This window comes from Schistocerca gregaria, chromosome 11 (assembly GCF_023897955.1).
Source record: "Schistocerca gregaria isolate iqSchGreg1 chromosome 11, iqSchGreg1.2, whole genome shotgun sequence".
In the NCBI taxonomy this organism is placed as follows: Eukaryota; Metazoa; Arthropoda; class Insecta; order Orthoptera; family Acrididae; genus Schistocerca; species Schistocerca gregaria.
Window position 1 is genome coordinate 108,794,032 of NC_064930.1, and position 18,572 is coordinate 108,812,603.

At 40.8% G+C, this 18,572-nt stretch overlaps 1 protein-coding gene across 5 annotated transcripts in view; it reads left to right on the plus strand.

Annotated features, from left to right (window-relative positions):
• LOC126295376 (zinc finger protein 239-like) overlaps nucleotides 1-18,572 on the plus strand; it is an 87,184-nt gene that overhangs the window by 36,148 nt on the left and 32,464 nt on the right. For all 5 annotated transcript variants that reach the window (XM_049987858.1, XM_049987856.1, XM_049987859.1 and 2 more), the window contains one exon: nucleotides 9,164-9,223. In XM_049987858.1, the coding sequence (XP_049843815.1) occupies nucleotides 9,164-9,223 (60 nt within the window). The remainder of the gene's footprint in view (nucleotides 1-9,163; nucleotides 9,224-18,572) is intronic.

Below are 18,572 nucleotides of genomic sequence, written 5' to 3' on the forward strand. Positions count from 1 at the left end.
ACACACACACACACACACACACACACACACACACACACACAGATATATAATCCATCCCCACATATACAGACACAAGCTCCCTCAAACATGTTCCCTCCTAGAAATTCGGCTACTAACAGACTATAACTGCCCTCTTAGTTATCTAACAAATTTCTAGGCTATTGGACAACAAAGAGGAAAAAGTTCGCGATTACATCCAGATATGTAGGTGGTTTTTTACTTATACTGTGGGCCTGAAGTCAACATATGCACCACTCCATGAGATTATAGAGATGTATACTTAACAATTTTCTTGATACGCAAGTCACTCAAGACAAGTAAAACGTTCCCTAAGCAGTTCATAGCTGTCAGTCTGTGTACCCACAAAGTAAAATTTAATTTGAAAATTACAGTATGAAGGGTCAAATTGATTGACTGACTCACAATAAAACTTCTTTCAAGATCCGGTAAAGAGTAACTTTGTTAACGTTGAAATACCCACGTGGCGTTAATGACAGCAACACACATAATATCTGGAAATTTCATGTCTCTCGATAACGTGCAAATAATTTGACGAAACTTCTTCCATATTTATAGAAATACTAGCTGCAGTACCCAGCATTGCTTGGGCTTTTTAATATTGCCACACAAGGTGATTGACCCACGTGCCTTGTTGATAGTTGTAGCAAAGGCAAACTGCATGGGAAACTACAGTTGCTTTAAATAGAAGAGTGTATTTGAACCACTGGGTGTCAACAGAATGCGATGACTGGGTGTATACGACCTGGGACAACCGGGAGATCCAGGAAAAACCCGGGAATTTTTTCATCCGGGAGAAAAGTGGGAAAAACGGTAGAATTGTTTAGTCTTCAGTTAAATTTTTGTTTTTTCACTGGGAAGAACCAATACTCTAACAAAGGATATTACTGTATCCCACTACTGCAGAATGATACTGCAGCAACAAAACATGAACAAGAGACAGAAAAACGAAAATAAAACAGCAAAGTGTGTCAAAAGCTTTAGGAAGACTACGCAATGCTTCATAACAACAAATTGCCTCCGATGACCGTGACGTGACAACTGTTTAAATTAGATTCGTTTGAGCAGTTGTGGGCAGCCTCTTGCGCATGCACAATTGAGTCTCACATGAGCAGTACCTTCTCTCGCTTCTGGTTACAGAAGTGTGGCTGGGCACCACTATCTAATATTGCCTCAGTTCGGAAATATAGTAAATCTGGGGTTGATGCACAGAGCAGTCAGAGTTGTGGAGAGGTGGGTCGTCTCCACGTGACCTGTGTTTACGTTCAATGATTGTGTTGTTTCCTCTTCATTTATTGCTCTCACGTTAAATAATAATAAACTGATTTTTGTGGCAGGTAGCTGTCAAATGAAGTAAAATACGTTCGAATAATTACGGAAGGTAAAGTATGTTACTAGTTTTAGATTTTATTTCCACCTTCCTAACCGTGAAGCATTAATTGCCTTGCAGAACAATTAAGTTATTTTTCTCGGTTTTCTAAAGAGATTTGATTTTTATTAATCTTTTCCACCAGGTAGTCAATTTATTTGAAACAGTGTTTAATTTCACACTATTGGCTAGTTTCAACTGTTCGCTACATTTAAAGTGCTCATATGGCATTATACCATAATAAAGAACAAAACATAAGATAATACAGTACTGGTACTCCAAGGAAATCTACATATCTGGACATACGAATATGCATTTTAAGCCGAATTATGCATTTTAGTATGGTTCACGAATTTCCGATGGTCTTGAAGTATCCTCTGATGTCTTGTTTCTTTTATGACATAATGAGAGATCTTTTTATGTTTTACGCGTACGAACATACTGGCCTCCTACATCATCGTAGCTGCGCAAGTGTGGTAACATCTAGTATCTGGTGCTCTCTGACAACTACTGAAATGAACCTATTTCTAACAGGTCATGGGAAAATATTGCGAACAGTGGTTTGAAACCAAATTTCCTTTTATGCAAGATGAACTATATGCGAGAATGTACGATGAATTTCTAAAATCACAAAGCGTTTGACTCACTTAAAAATCAACTCTTTGAAAACAACCATTTAGGAGAATTTTGAGCACAGAAGATCAAACATTTACGCCGTTATTACAAATTTTACTGGCACATTTGTGTGATCTGTCTAAAAGTGTAACACGCGCAATAAGAGATCAACATTATATACGGAAACTTAGCCTCTCTTCCAACTTGTTAATCTTAGAGACCAATATTATATGTGAATGCTATGTATATTAATTTAAACAATTAACTTCTCTTATTTGTGTGTTCGCACTACTTAAGAGTGTTATTGCTATTGGCTGACTACGTCATGTGTCCTATGCTGTCATCAGCTGGCGAGATCACATGACATGAGCTATGACTGGATTACAAAAGTGCGTCACAATCTCGATTTCAATGCTTTGGAAAGTGACATACGGTATTTGGTGGAATTCAAATTTATACCTTCATAATACGGAAATATGCAGCGTACAAGATGCTGCACATCAAAGGTTTTTCAGAATGTGTTTCCTGGCAGAATTAAAGCTGTGAGGACGGGTCGTGAGTCGTGCTTGGGTAGCTCAGTTGGTAGAGCACTTGGCTGCAAAAGGCAAAGGTCCTGAGTTTGCATCTTGGTCCAGAACACTGTTTTAATCTGCTAGGAAGTTTCACAGTCCGCTGCAGAGTGAAATTCTCATTCTGGAAGTTTCAAAGCATAACAACTTCTCAAATGCGAAAGGGAATACCATTTTTTAGAAAATAGAATACACTCGATGCCTAGAGGGCCATTGTAAGTTTACTTACAGGCAGTTTCAAAACCTTGCCCAAATATATTTGCTTAAAAGAAACAGTAACCTTACATATGAACTCCAAACTAGACAGGCAGTAATTTACATCACACACTACTCTTACAAATAGTTCCCAGCTCACGGCATTGGCAAAGTGCGGACATATATGTCCTGCGGAGCAGCCGACACGGACCACACCTGGTTGTGCTGCTCGGGCCTGATTTATCGGTCTGACAGAGGGCGCGAAGTACAGTAGGTGCATCTGACGTAACTTCCCCCAAATGGTGAACTCAGAGGGCTGTCATTGTGTGCACTTAGACCTTAATGGAACATTCAATTGCGTCAGATGCAAGAGCAAGTGCACTACACGCTGGAAGCAGCTAAAAGGGTAGTGGAGTGCACATGTGGGTTTTTTAGTTTAGAGGGTTCCCTCCCTAGGCCCGAGAAGACGCCTCCTGAGATGTGGCAAGGTAGGCAAAGTGCAACAGGGAATAACAATATTAATGTGCTAATTGTTAACTGCAGGAGCGTCTATAGAAAGGTCCCAGAATTGCTGTCATTAATAAACGGTCACAACACCCATATAGTACTACGGACAGAAACTTGGCTGAAACCAGATGTTAACAGTAATGAAATCCTAAACTCAGATTGGCATGTATACCACAGAGACAGGCTGGACAGTGCAGGGGGAGGTGTGTTTATAGCGATAAGAAGTGCAATAGTATTGAAGGAAATTGACAGAGATCCGAAATGTGCAATAGTTTGGGTGAAGGTCATGGTTAAAGCAGGTTCAGACATGGTAATTGGATGCCTCTATAGGCCCCCTAGCTCAGCAGCTGTTGTGGCTGAGCACCTGAAGGATAATTTGGAAAATATTTCGAGTAGGTTTCCCCACCGTGTTATAGTTCTGGGTGGAGATTCTAATTTGCCGGATATAGACTGGGATACTCAAACTTTCATAAGAGGCAGCAGGGACAAAGAATCCAGTGAAATTTTTTAAAGTGCTTTATCTGAAAACTACCTTGAGCAGTTAAACAGAGAACCGACTCATGGCGATAACATATTAGACCTTCTGGTGACTAGCAGACCCGAACTATTTGAAACAGTTAACACAGAACAGGGAATCAGCGACCATAAAGCGGTTATTGCAATGATGATTTCAGCCGTAAATAGAAATATTAAAAAAGGTAGGGAGATTTTTCTGCTAGCAAAAGTGACAAAAAGCAGATTACAGAGTACCTGACGGCTCGACACAAAAGTTTTGTCTCAAGTACAGATAGTGTTGTGGATCAGTGGACAAAGTTCAAAATCACCGTACCATATGCGTTAGATGAGTATGTGCCAAGCAAGATCGTAAGAGATGGAAAAGAGCCACCGTGGTACAACAACCGAGTTAGAAAACTGCTGCGGAAGCAAGGGGAACTTCACAGCAAACATAAACATAGCCAAAGCCTTGCAGACAGACAAAAATTACGCGATGCTAAATGTAGTGTCAGGAGGGCTATGCGAGAGGTGTCCAATGAATTCGAAAGTAAAGTTCTATGTACTGTCTTGGCAGAAAATTGTAAGAAATTTTGGTCTTATGTAGGAGCGGTAGGTGGTTCAAAATAAAATGTCCAGACACTCTGTGACCAAAATGGTACTGAAACAGAGGATGACAGACTAAAGGCCGAAATACTAAATGTCTTCTTCCAAAGCTGTTTCACAGAGGAAGACTGCACTGTAGTTCCTTTTCTACATTGTCCCACAGATGACAAAATGATAGATATTGAAATAGACGACAGAGGGATAGAGAAACAATTAAAATCGCTCAAAAGAGGAAAGGCCGCTGGACCTGATGGGATACCAGTTCGATTTTACACAGAGTACACGAAGGAACTTGCCCTCCTCCTTGCAGCGGTGTACCGTAGGTCTGCAGAAGAGCGTAGCGTTCCAAAGGATTGGAAATGGCACAGATCATCCCCATTTTCAAGAAGGTACGTCGAACAGATCTGCAGAACTATAGACCTATATCTCTAACGTCGATCAGTTGGAGAATTTTGGAATACGTATTATGTTCGAGTATGACTTTTCTGGAGACTAGAAATCTAGTCTGTAGAAATCAGCACGGGTTTCGAAAAAGGTGATCCTATGAAACCCAGCTCGCGCTATTCGTCCACAAGACTCAGAGGGCCATAGACACGGGTTCACAGGTATGATGCCGTGTTTCTTGACTTCCACAAGGCGTAAAATACAGTTCCCCACAGTCGTTTAATGAACAAAGTAAGAGCATAAGGACTATCAGACCAACTGTGTGATTGGACTGAAGAGTTCCTAGATAACAGAACGTAGCATGTTGAAGTCTTCCAAAGTAAGAGTGATTTCAGGTGTGCCGCAGGGGAGTGTCGTAGGACCGTTGGTATTCACAATACACACAAATGACCTTGTGGATGACATTGGAAGTTCACTGAGGCTTTTTGCGGATGATGCTGTGGTATATCGAGAGATTGTAACAATGGAAAATTGTATTGAAATGCAGGAGGATCTGCAGCGAATTGACGCATAGTGCAGGGAATGGCAATAGAATCTCAATGTAGACAAGTGTAATGTGCTGCGAATACATAGAAAGAGAGTTGACTTATCATTTAGCTACAAAATGGCAGGTCAGCAACTGGAAGCAGTTAATTCCATAAATCATCTGGGAGTACGCATTAGGAGTGATTTAAAATGGAATGATCATATAAAGTTGATCGTTGGTAAAGCAGATGCCAGACTGAGATTCATTGGAAGAATCCTAAGGAAGTGCAATCCGAAAACAAAGGAAGTAGGTTACAGTACGCTTGTTTGCCCACTGCTCGAATACTGCTCAGCAGAGTGGGATCCGTACCAGATAGGGTTGATAGAAGAGACAGAGAAGATCCAACGGAGAGCAGCACGCTTTGTTACAGGATCATTTAGTAATCGCGAAAGCGTTACGGAGATGATAGATAAACTCCAGTGGAAGACTCTGCAGGAGAGACACTCAGTAGCTCGGTACGGGCTTTTGTTAAAGTTTTGGGAACTTAGCTTCACCGAAGAGTCGAGCAGTATATTGCTCCCTCTTACATATATCTTGCGAAGAGACCGTGAGGATAAAATCAGAGAGATTAGAGCCCACACAGAAGTATACCGACAATCCTTCTTTTCATGAACAATACGAGACTGGAATAGAAGGGAGAACCGATAGAGGTAGTTAGGGTACCCTCCACCACACGCGGTCAGGTGGCTTGCGGAGTATGGATGTAGATGCAGATGTAGCTGTAGCCCGGACCCACCACGATAATTGAGGCCTCGGTGGGTGCCAACATTCGAACCTCTGCATAAATGTACCACGGAGTTAGCGTACTCGGGTACATCGTGCAGTTGGAGCTCCACAATATTGTCTGGATCAAACGGAACACTCAGTTTTAAAAAATTATATGCAATAATCCCCACGGCTTGGATAGTAAGGCAGAATGGTGAAGCCACTAGACACCGAGCAACAACGGGTCGATCAGAATGGTACAACAAATTGCATAGTGTCTGACCACAACATGGATTACTAACAGATTTTCATAAGTGAGCACTCACTGATAGTTTAGTGTCAGGTGAGGTACATTTCCAATACGGAAGGCAGAAGGTGCGTGGCCAGTGAAAGAAATAAATAGAAAGATGTCACCTTATAAGGTCAGCGAAATGATTGTCCAGCAGCATCAGAGAAGTGCGACACCAGTTCAATCTCGCAATAAAATGTAATCGGTTAACGGCCACCAACGGCTTGGCTGCGCAGATCGTCTCGAGACACAGCCGTTACAATTGTCACCTCTACAGTTTCTTTACAAAACACATCTTCGCCGACCAGGTTACCTCCCCTCATAAGACACCACCTCCTATCCCCATCCAAAACTGCTATTGCGCTCACCCGTCGATCCGCTCACTGCCGCACTGCCTCGCGACAGACCCACAAGTGCCGAAAAGTTTGCACCTCTGAAGGAATATAGATAGCTGCAAAGCCGGCACGGCTCAGAAAAGTTGGTAACGTCATTGCAAAGAGAAAAATGAGTGCACATGTGAAAATATGCCGTCTATGGTAGCAGTAGTTCATAAGTTAATGTCAAAGTTGCTATAATGTAACCTGATAATTACACTACTGGCCATGAAAATAACTACACCATGGAGATGACATGCTACAGACGCGAAATTTAAGAGATGGGAAGAAGATGCTGTGATATGCAAACGATTAGCTTTTTAGAGCTTGGAGACTGTGGCTGCAGTTACCCTTGACGCTGCATCAGGGCAGGAGCTACTGCGATGGTGTCTTAAGCGACGAACCTGGGTGCACGAATGGCAAAACGTCATTTTTTCGGATGAATCTAGGTTCTGTTTACAGCATCAGGATGGTTGCATCCGTGTTTGGCGACAACGCGGTGAACGCACATTGGAAGCGTGTATTTGCCATTTCCATACTGGCGTATCACCTGGCGTGATGGTATGGGGTGCCATTGGTTACAGGTCTCGGTCACATCTTGTTCGCATTGACAGCATTTTGAACAGTGGACATCACATTTCAGATGTGTTAAGACCCGTGGCTCTACCCTTCGTTCGATCCCTGCAAAACCCTACATTTCAGCAGGATAATGCACGACAGCACGTTGCAGGTCCTGTACGGGCCTTTCTGGATACAGAAAATGTTAGACTGCTGCCCTGACCAGCACATTCTCCAGATCTCTCACCAATTGAAAACATCCGGTCGATGGTGGCCGAGCAACTGACTTGTCACAATACACCAGTCACTAATCTCGATGAACTGTGGTATGGTGTTCAAACTGCATGGGCAGCTGTACCTGTACACACCATCCGAGCTCTGTTTGACTCGATGCCCAGGCGTATCAATGCCGTTATTAGGGCCAGAGGTGGTTGTTCTGGGTACTGGTTTCTCAGGATCTATGCAACCAAATTGTGTGAAAATGTAATCGCATGTCAGTTCTAGTATCATCTATTTGTCCAATGAGTACCCGTTTATCATCTGCATTTCCTCTTGTTGCTGGAATTTTGATGGTCAGTAGTGTATATGAATGCACAGTGCCTGTTCTTTTGGGCATGTCTGAAGTAACAGACATCACATGGAATCCACACCTGTAATAGACATTATGTAAAGTAAGGTGGAGGGGGGAGAAAGGAAAGGGTAGGAATTATTGTCAGTCGCACCAATGCTTTACGTGAAATTGGCGGCGACGAGTTAACGTGTGTACCAGACTGAGAGTTGTCCCCAGTATCTCCTGCTTACTAGGCACTGTTTTGGCACACCTCAATACCAACCCACGTTCCCACAGGATGCCACTTATCTGCAGTCCTCGTCAGTGTCCTCCACACTCGCTAGTTTGAGATTTCTGCCGAGGTCTGACGTAATTGTGCTTCCGCACTGAAGGTGGTGGATTTGTGGCCCCCAGAGGCAAATCAATTATACGAATGCTCGATGTTTGTTCTTTTGGGTGTGAAGGAACAGATACCGAGCAGAGAAAGCAAGCGTGATTTGTATTACCTAAATGGAAGTAGAGAGGAGATCAGAGTACTTAGATGTCCCACTCAGCACTCTGTACGGTGTCAGTAGCTTTGTGCGGCGCTTGTTATGATGTGGATTTTTGCCATCTGAATCTGTCTGTGACACTCGAATAGAATAGTAAAACAAAATGAGAATTTTATCTGCATATTCATGGACTCTTGCACATTTTCGTCTTTTTCAGCATCTTCCCTACTTGTCTTTTGGGTGGTGGGACGTTACTTGTTGTAGTTGTGTGTGAATATCGTGATAATTTACGCTAACACCTTTTAACTTTTGATCTGTGCATTCTTTGAACTAACTAACACACAACTTTTATTTAAAATGTCATTGAAAATGCAAACTATATTTACTATGCTTGTGTCAACCAATTTTTATGGCCATATTTTGATACCATTTCCTTTTCTTGTTTGAGGGAAGTAGTATAACTCTTCTACTGCTGTGCTAAACCGACAAATGGTTTGCATTTGTTTGTTGCGTGTCGAGCTGAAGGGAAATACTCCTACAAAGCAAAATCGTGATGTGACACTGGCACTATGTGACGCGTACAGCTGGAAAAGTGTTGTCAGACTAATGTTTCACCAGAATTTTGACACACAATTTAATTAGAATTCTTTGCCAGAAGAAAATTAAACATGAATTTGCATCCAAGGTGCAGAACTCGGCTTCCATTGAAAGAAAAATATTGAACCCGCTTGAAGTTTTCACTCCATACATAGCACTTAAGTTGTTTCAATCCGCTGAGAAACCTAGTTTGGGTTTATGTTGAAGCACCTGAAATTTTGGTTGTTGTTAGATGTATTGAGACATTGTTTGTTGCAGGATTGTGACATTGACAACGGCTCTGTCAACGACTTGGATTCTCCGCATTTTGCAGATGAGGTGAGTTCTCATTTGAAAGGTCCCTGATGACCTCTATTTTAAGGCTTTTCTTTTCTGTGTGTTACATGTACTGTAACTGCTTTGGCTTTCTGTGGTTACTGCTGCATAACGTTTTGGTCTCATTTTATGTATAGAACTGTAAATAAAAATTATCAAGCCAGCAAAGAACATCAGTAAGAGTAAAGTCATACAAATAACTGATTGTAATAATTGGTGGGGATATAATGTGTAAAAACACATGGGATCCGTCCTAATTAAAGCAGGATACACATTTCAGGTCTTCAGTAGGATATAGATAAAATGCAACCTTTCTACAAAGCCGAAGAGTTTAAAAATAGTACAGAAATACATCATAGAATACAAATATTAAATGTGAATTTTAGACAACAGATGTCGCACCAATGCAGTTAAAGATTTGACACTCTGCCATTTTGTTATCACCAAGTGTCAGATGCACACAAGTGATAAATTGGAAAAGTGTGTGCATAACCTTGTGTTGTTGTTTTCAATTTGTTGAAATTTATTCCAAACAAAGAGCATTCACATACAGCAATAACTTTTTGTTTTCGTATGAAGAAAACTGCTGTTGAATCAAAGTGATTGCTTCAGAAACTTACAGTAAACATGCTCCATCAGAAGATAAGTGTCAGTGATAGTTTCGACATTTCAAAAATGGTGGCTTCACTCTTGCAGACAAAGAATGGGGAAAACCAAAAAAAGAAAGAAAAAAAAAGTGGAATTGTGAGCATCATCGAACGAAGATGATTCACAAACATAGTGACAACTTGTTGCGCAATTGGGTGTTAGTCGACAAGCTGTTCCCAATCGGGTACGAGAAATGGGTTGAATGACAGGCAAAAGGAAAAGCACAAAAACTTGAGTGATTTTGATTGCTCGGTACAAAAGGAAGTCATTTTGGCATTGTATACTTCAGGGGATGTAAAGTGGATTTACAATGAGAATCCCAAGTGCCAAAAATTGTGAAGGGAGCACACCATCCATATTGAAAACGGGACTGAATCACTCTAGCAGAAAGACAATGCTTTGTGTCTGGAAGCACCAGAGCTGTTAAAACTTGGGGAAACAGTTCATATTAAACATTACCAACAATAGTTGACTGAAACTTCCTGGCGGATTAAAACTGTGCCGGACCGAGACTCGAACTCGGGAGCTTTGCCTTTCGCGGGCAAGTGCTCTACAGACTGAGCTACCCGAGCACGACTCGCGCTCCGTCGCCACAGCTCGAAAGGCAAAGGTCCCAAGTTCGAGTCTCGGTCCGGCACACAGTTTTAATCTGCCAGGAAGTTTCATATCAGCGCACACTCCACTGCAGAGTGAAAATCTCATTCTGGAAATAGTTGACTGATTTGAACCATTCACTGCTTGAAACGAGGACACATTACCTGAAGAGATGAGTCACTTTTCTTCATGACAAGTGCTTGTTCACATATGGCAAAACTCAGCCTGAATGTTCTACACCATGCGGCTTATGGCATACTCACCAGACTTGGTTCCTTCTGGGTACCAGTTGTTTGCATTGAAGGGCCACGCACTTGCTGAGCAGTGCTTTGGTTCTTGTGGAGATGTGAAGAAATGGCTCAATGAATGGTTCGCAGCAAAAGGGGAAAATTTTTGCTGATTTAGTTTTCACAAATTGCTCGAAAGATGGGACAACGTATAACAAATGATGGAGCATACTTTGAATAAAGCACTATTTATCAGTCTTCTGAATTTAATATGTATTTTAGACCAAACAATCTGTTTCTTATTTGTACACCTGGTAGAGCTTGAGTGTGCTGTCGGCTTAAATTTGGTCCGTTTAGCTTGGTTTGAACTGTAAGGATCTTGGGAAAGACAGGAGAAAAAATAGACATTTGCAACAAGAGTTGCCACGATGTGAACATGTATGGCTAAGCCAGTGTTGTTGTGTAACGGTCCTGTCAGACTTTGAAGTTTGGAGTTTGCTTACCTCAGTTGGTGGAAATCGTTCATTATTCTGCTTACCTCAGTCTTCCATGTAGACTGTAATTGTAGATGCAGCAATTGAAGAGATGTTCTTCTTATCATGCAGCGTATGTTGGATGGCAATGGCATAAAACTATTCCTGCTTTCCTTCAGTAATTTTACTGACACTTCTTGTACATGTTTCATTTGTTCTCAAAATCATTATAGTATTCTTCATATAACAACTAGTTAAAAATACAGGAGGACAAAAAATGTGCAATAAAATGTTAATTTGTTTTTTCAAACTCATTAGTCATTTATGTTTGCCTCCATTTATTTTTTGGATAATATGCTGCTCCAGCATGGACCAGTGATTCACAGGGCCATTTGCACAGATACTTCTCTACAATTCCTGTCTTAACTTGAAGTACATATCATCCCTTGAGCTGGTCTTGTAATGATCTCTACGTCTATATTTTGTGTGTGTGTGTGTGTGTGTGTGTGTGTGTGTGTGTGTGTTTGGATTATGATTATCATAAATATATCCTGAACTGTTACTTCTTGACCCAACATTCAGGATAATGGCATTAAATTTTTTTCTTTGTGCTATGGGGTTCTTCACGTCTGCAACTTTTCCTGCGTTGGAATTTGCAAAGTTTTCTTGAACTTCATCTCTCTACTAAACAATAGAAAGCACCTCTTCATAGGTACTGATACATTGCTCTTTCCATTACAACATGGAATCACTTCTTATAAACTATGTGAACATTAATCGATCTTTACACTTAATCTGTAAGATGTTCACTGTGTGCAGCTCGGTACAAAATCTGAAAGCTAATCTCAGGCAGTCGTCTGTGAAGTCACCGCATTGTCACGGTATTCAATGTTCCGTGGCACATAGAGCGTGCCCGAGCCAGGACATGGTGGCACAGAATAAACCACCTAACCAACAGGTACTGCAATGTGCAGAAAATGTGCTACCATTGTCCCACGTTGTAAATATACTGCTTCCATTCAGACCTTTGTACATCCACAAATATGAATAAATTTCCAAACAGGAGTCACTTCCAAACGCATCTCTTAACAAATAAAAATACTTCTAAATGTCACAAACACCATTCGTCGATTAGGTAAAAAAGGGGTAACACCACTTTCTCAATGTGATATTACACCACATATTGCTCCTCTTAGACAAATGATGCCATCATCATCTTATTACACAAAGAAACAAAGAATATTTGTAATTAACAGCTTTGGACAATTACAAACTGAAAAATACGACCAAGTAGCAGTTCAGTCAATTTGCTTAAGCAGTTGTTCAGTTGACCTATGTTGCGATAATAGGTGCTGTACTGTAAGTCCGTTTCCAGTGCTCTTAGGGAACTCAGCTTGAACGTTACATGTGGACTACCCACTTATTACTACCATTTACAGTTAGTTACTGCAGTTTACCTGACATTGAAGTAACCTGATCAAAATTACATGAACAATGTGACAGAGTAGCATACTCATTTAGTATGCATTTAAGAGGTAAGATTTGGTCGTCCAAAGTTAGAGGGCAAAACTATTTTTACATTGTCTGTATTGCTCTATAGTTAAGGACTAGTAACAGAGTAACTGTCAGTTATCTAGATATACTGGATGGATATTCAGTTTCTAATCAGTCACAAACAGTCCAGTCGCTTTATTGTTACCGACTGTCAGAAGCCTGAATAACCACCTCTTGCAGAAAGGACATGCAGGAAGGGTCCGTGAGGTACTGGAATGTGTTGAGGGGGATGTGGAGTTAAGCTGACTCTAGTGCCGTGACCAGCTGTGCACGCTTTCTCGGTTGAGGATCCACGGCTCAAATGGCCCGATTGAGTTGGTCCTCCAGATTCTATATCGGATTTAAATTCAGTGTGATTGGTGGGCAGGGGAATATGGTAAACTCACCTGGTCTCTTCGACCCACACATTTTCAGTGCAGTAAGCTGTGTGACTTGTTGCATTGTCCTGCTGGTAAATGTCATTGTGTCAGAGAAAAAACAAACTGCATGTACACATTGACATTGTTACTGACAATAGATATGTACTTGTCGGTCTGTTGTCCCTTCCTGAATTGTGACGAAGCAAGCTGGAATATTTTTAATTCCTCTCTTGTTTTGCCATCTGCCTCTCCGTAAATTCATTTTGTTACTTTTAACTGTTCCCCCATTAGCGCACGTGAGTATAATGTGTATTTTCATAAGAGAGAGGTTGGCCCTCAGTTCTAAAGGATTTAATACCAGATCTAATTTTGTGCTTAGTTTTATGTATTTGTTTGATTTTCTAATTTATTTTGGTTATTCCTAATAACTTTCATTATAGGGCAAACTCAGTAATTGTTTTGTAACTTAAATTCTATTGTTGACATATAAACAAATATAATGCTATAATAATTGTAAATATTTGGAAGATGAAATGCTATTAATCTTAAAATATCTATTTACTTCTCTTCAAAAACATGTTAGCAAAACCTGCTCTTCATTAATTCCAAACTAATTAACGGTTTTGTCAAAAGTATTGTTTGCATAACTATATTTGTTAATATATAAAGCCCGATTTTTGGCCATGAAACAGTCAGTCCACGGACGAGAATCGGACTAGTAATCTGTACCGGTTAGAATAACAATAATGCTTCAACTTAACAGTGTAATAAGTGTTAAACGATTATGCCGTGCGTAAACCGATGAGTGTCTGCTCCGTACGTACCTGATTTTTCTTAAAAAACTGTGAACTTTGCGGTTCGGTTATACTGCTCATAGACGTTCGACAAGAAACTATTGTAGGAGTATGTAGAGTTTCGACGGCAAAATATTAATGAGGTTTATTGCAAGTTAAACAGTAGTGCACTGGCCGTATAACTGTGCATTATTAGGGAGCTGTGAACAATGAAATTAAAGTGCTGTAAAACGTAACTGTGGATATGTCAGCTACATCATTTAAAGTAGTCAGTGTCTGAATCCACAACCCATTTTTCAGCCAGTGTAGCTACACAGTACATCGACACTGAGGACAACAAACAACTGTCGACAAAAAATTAAAAGCAGGTGGAACCGCCACAGAATGGCAAGATCATCCAGGGAATGCCATGAAAATATTCCCAGATAACACCACTCCTTCCTGTGACTTCGACTCTTCCGATAGTACACCCTAATGGCCACCTATCCGACGGAGCATAAAATGCCGATTCATCTGAGGCGGCCACCTATCATCACTCCTTGGACTTCCAATTGCAGTATTTGTGTGCAATTTCCAGCATTTGTCTCCGATGAACAGAAGACAACTTGGGTGCACGAACCAGGCACCGACTGTGGAGGCCAATTTGCAGCAGTGTTCACTGAACAATCATTGAGGAGACACACTGTCCATAGCCGCTTTGTTCACCTGGGTGGTCATTTGCTCATTGACTCACCTGTATATATCTCCTCAGCTGTTATTTGCTCCTGTTGTCTGTGGTGCACCACAGTTACCAAATGCTGGTTTTGGAATTTTGCCATGCACAGGATACTTTAACCATGGTGGCATGGAACCGGATTGCAAACTTGGCTGTTTTGAAAACCCTTACACTCTTGGCCTGAAAGCAAATGAACATTTGCTCTTGGTCATCAGATTAACTGCTGTGTTCCTGCATTATGACAATTGCTGCACTGTTTTCCACATCCCCCGACACACTTCATATACCATCCCCTGCTAGTGCTGTCATCTGCCACCTGTGAGTATTGTTGCATGCTGACATTGACAATGGGGGGTTCACATTAATCCTTGAGCAGGTGCACCATTTTTTCGTAAAGAGTGTGGGTGCGTGGCATATTCGTACTCGTGTTAAGAATAGCTGCCTTTGTTACCGAGGTAAAAATTTATGCACAAATCACACTTCAATCTTAGCCTAATTTAACAATGATAAAATAAGCTTATATTATGAGCTAAAGCACTGTTTAATCAAACAATAATAAAATAAACTTTAAAAATAGGTTAAGGAAAGGCAAACCTACTTATATAGCATTTATAGGCTTGGAGAAAGCTTTTGATAATGTTGACTATATCACTCTCTTTCCAATTCTAAAGATGGGAGAGTAAAATACAGGGAACGAAAGGCTATGTATAATTTGTACAGTCGTAACATCCAAGGGGTATGAAAGGGAAGCAGTGGTTGAGAAGGGAGTGACACAGGGTTGTAGCCTATCCCCAATGTCGTTCAGTCTGTATTTTGAGCAAGCAGTAAAGAAAAAATTTGGAGTAGGAATTAAAGTTTAGGGAGTAGAAATAAAAACTTTGAGATTTGACAATGACATTGTAATTTTTTCAGAGACAGCAAAGGACTTGGAAGAACAGTTTAATGGGCTGGAGAGCATCTTGAAAGGAGGATATAAGATGAACATCAACAAAACGATAATAATGGAATGTTGTTGTTGTTGTTGTGGTTTTCAGTCCTGAGACTGGTTTGATGCAGCTCTCCATGCTACTCTATCCTGTGCAAGCTTCATCATCTCCCAGTACCTACTGCAACCTACGTCCTTCTGAATCTGCTTAGTGTAGTCATCTCTTGGTCTCCCTCTACGATTTTTACCCTCCACGCTGCACTCCAATACTAAATTGGTAATCCCTTGATGCCTCAGGACATGTCCTACCAACCGATCCCTTCTTCTTGTCAAGTTGTGCCACAAGCTCCTCTTCTCCCCAATCCTATTCAATACTTCGTCATTAGTTATGCGATCTACCCATCTAATCTTCAGCATTCTTCTGGAGCACCATAATATTTTGAAAGCTTCTATTCTCTCCTAGTCTAAACTATTTATCGTCCATGGTTCACTTCCATACATGGCTACACTCCATACAAATACTTTCATAAACGACTTCCTGACACTTAAATCTATACTCGATGTTAGCAAATTTCTCTTCTTCAGAAACGCTTTCCTTGCCATTGCCAGTTTAAATTTTATATCCTCTCTACTTCGACCATCATCAGTTATTTTGCTCCCCAAATAGCAAAACTCATTTACTACTTGAAGTGTCTCATTTCCTAATCTAATTGCCTCAGCATCACCCGACTTAATTCGACTACATTCCATTATCATCGTTTTGCTTTTGTTGATGTTCATTTTATATCCTCCTTTAAAGACACTATCCATTCCATTCAACTGCTCTTCCAAGTCCTTCGCTGTCTCTGACAGAATTACGATGTCATCGGTGAACCTCAAGGTTTTTATTTCTTCTCCATAGATTTTAATACCTCCTCCAAATTTTTCTTTTGTTTCCTTTACTGCTTGCTCAATATACAGATTGAATAACATCGGGGTGAGACTACAACCCTGTCTCAGTCCCTTCCCTACCACTGCTTTCCTTTCATGCCCCCCGACTTTTATAATTGCCATCTGGTTTCTGTACAAATTGTAAATAGCCTATCGCTCCCTGTAGTTTACCCCTGCTACATTCAGAATTTGAAAGAGAGTATTCCAGCCAACATTTTCAAAAGCTTTCTCTAAGTCTACAAATGCTAGAAACATAGGTTTGCCTTTCCTTAATCTTTCTTCTAAGATAAGTCGTAGGGTCAGTATTGCCTCACGTGTTCCAACATTTCTATGGAAGCCAAACTGATCTTCCCCGAAGTCGGCTTCTACTAGTTTTTCCATTCGACTGTAAAGAATTCGTGTTAGTATTTTGCAGCTGTGACTTATTAAACTGATAGTTCGGTAATTTTCACATCTGTCAACACCTGCTTTCTGTGGGATTGGAATTATTATATTCTTCTTGAAGTCTGAGGGTATTTTGCCTGTCTCATACATCTCGCTCACCAGATGGTAGAGTTTTGTCAGGACTGGCTCTCCCGAGGCCGTCAGTAGTTCCAATGGAATGTTGTTTACTCTGGGGGCCTTGTTTAGACTCAGGTCTTTCAGTGCTCTGTCAAACTCTACACGCAGTATCGTATCTCCCATTTCACCTTCATCTACATCCTCTTCCATTTCCATAATATTGTCCTCAAGTACATCGCCCTTGTATAGACCCTCTATATACTCCTTCCACCTTTCTGCTTTCCCTTCTTTGCTTAGAACTGGGTTTCCATCTGAGCTCTTGATGTTCATACAAGTGGTTCTCTTATCTCCAAAGGTCTGTTTCATTTTCCTGTAGGCAGTATCTATCTTACCCCTAGTGAGATAAGCCTCTACATCCTTACATTTGTCCTATAGCCGTCCCTGCTTAGCCATTTTGCACTTCCTGTCGATCTCATTTTTGAGACGTCTGTATTCCTTTTTGCCTGCTTCATTTACTGCATTTTTATATTTTCTCCTTTCATCAATTAAATTCAATATTTCTTCTGTTACCCAAGGGTTTCTACTAGCCCTCGTCTTCTTACCTACTTGATCCTCTGCTGTCTTCACTACTTCATCCCTCAAAGCGACCCATTCTTCTTCTACTGTATTTCTTTCCCCCATTCCTGTCAGTTGCTCCCTTATGCTCTCCCTGAAACTCTGTACAACCTCTGGTTCTTTCAGTTTATCCAGGTCATATCTCCTAAAGTTCCCTCCTTTTTGCAGTTTCTTCAGTTTTAATCTACAGGTCATAACCAATAGATTGTGGTCAGAGTCCACATCTGCCCCCTGGAAATTTCTTACAATTTAAAACCTGGTTCCTAAATCTCTGTCTTACCATTATATAATCTATCTGATACTTTTTAGTATCTCCAGGCTTCTTCCATGTATACAGCCTTCTTTTATGATTCTTGAACCAAGTGTTAGCTATGATTAAGTTGTGCTCTGTGCAAAATTCTACCAGGTGGCTTTCTCTTTCATTTCTTTGCCCCAGTCCATATTCACCTACTATGTTTCCTTCTCTCCCTTTCCCTACTACCGAATTCCAGTCACCCATGACTATTAAATTTTCATCTCCCTTCACTATCTCAATAATTTCTTTTATTTGATCATACATTTCTTCAATTTCTTCGTCATCTGCAGAGCTAGTTGGCATATAAACTTGTACTACTGTAGTAGGTGTGGGCTTGGTATCTATCTTTGCCACAGTAATGTGTTCACTATGCTTTTTGTAGTAGCTTACCCGCATTCCTATTTCCCTATTCATTATTAAAGCTACTCCTGCATTACCCCTATTTGATTTTGTGTTTATAACCCTGTAGTCACCTGACCAGAAGTCTTGTTCCTCCTGCCACCGAACTTCACTAATTCCCACTATATCTAACTTTAACCTATCCATTTCCCTTTTTAAATTTTCTAACCTACCTGCCCGATTAAGGGATCTGACATTCCACGCTCCGATCCGTAAAACGCCAGTTTTCTTTCTTCTGATAACAATGTCCTCTTGAGTAGTCCCCGCCCGGAGATCCAAATGGGGGACTATTTTACCTCCGGAATATTTTACCCAAGAGGACG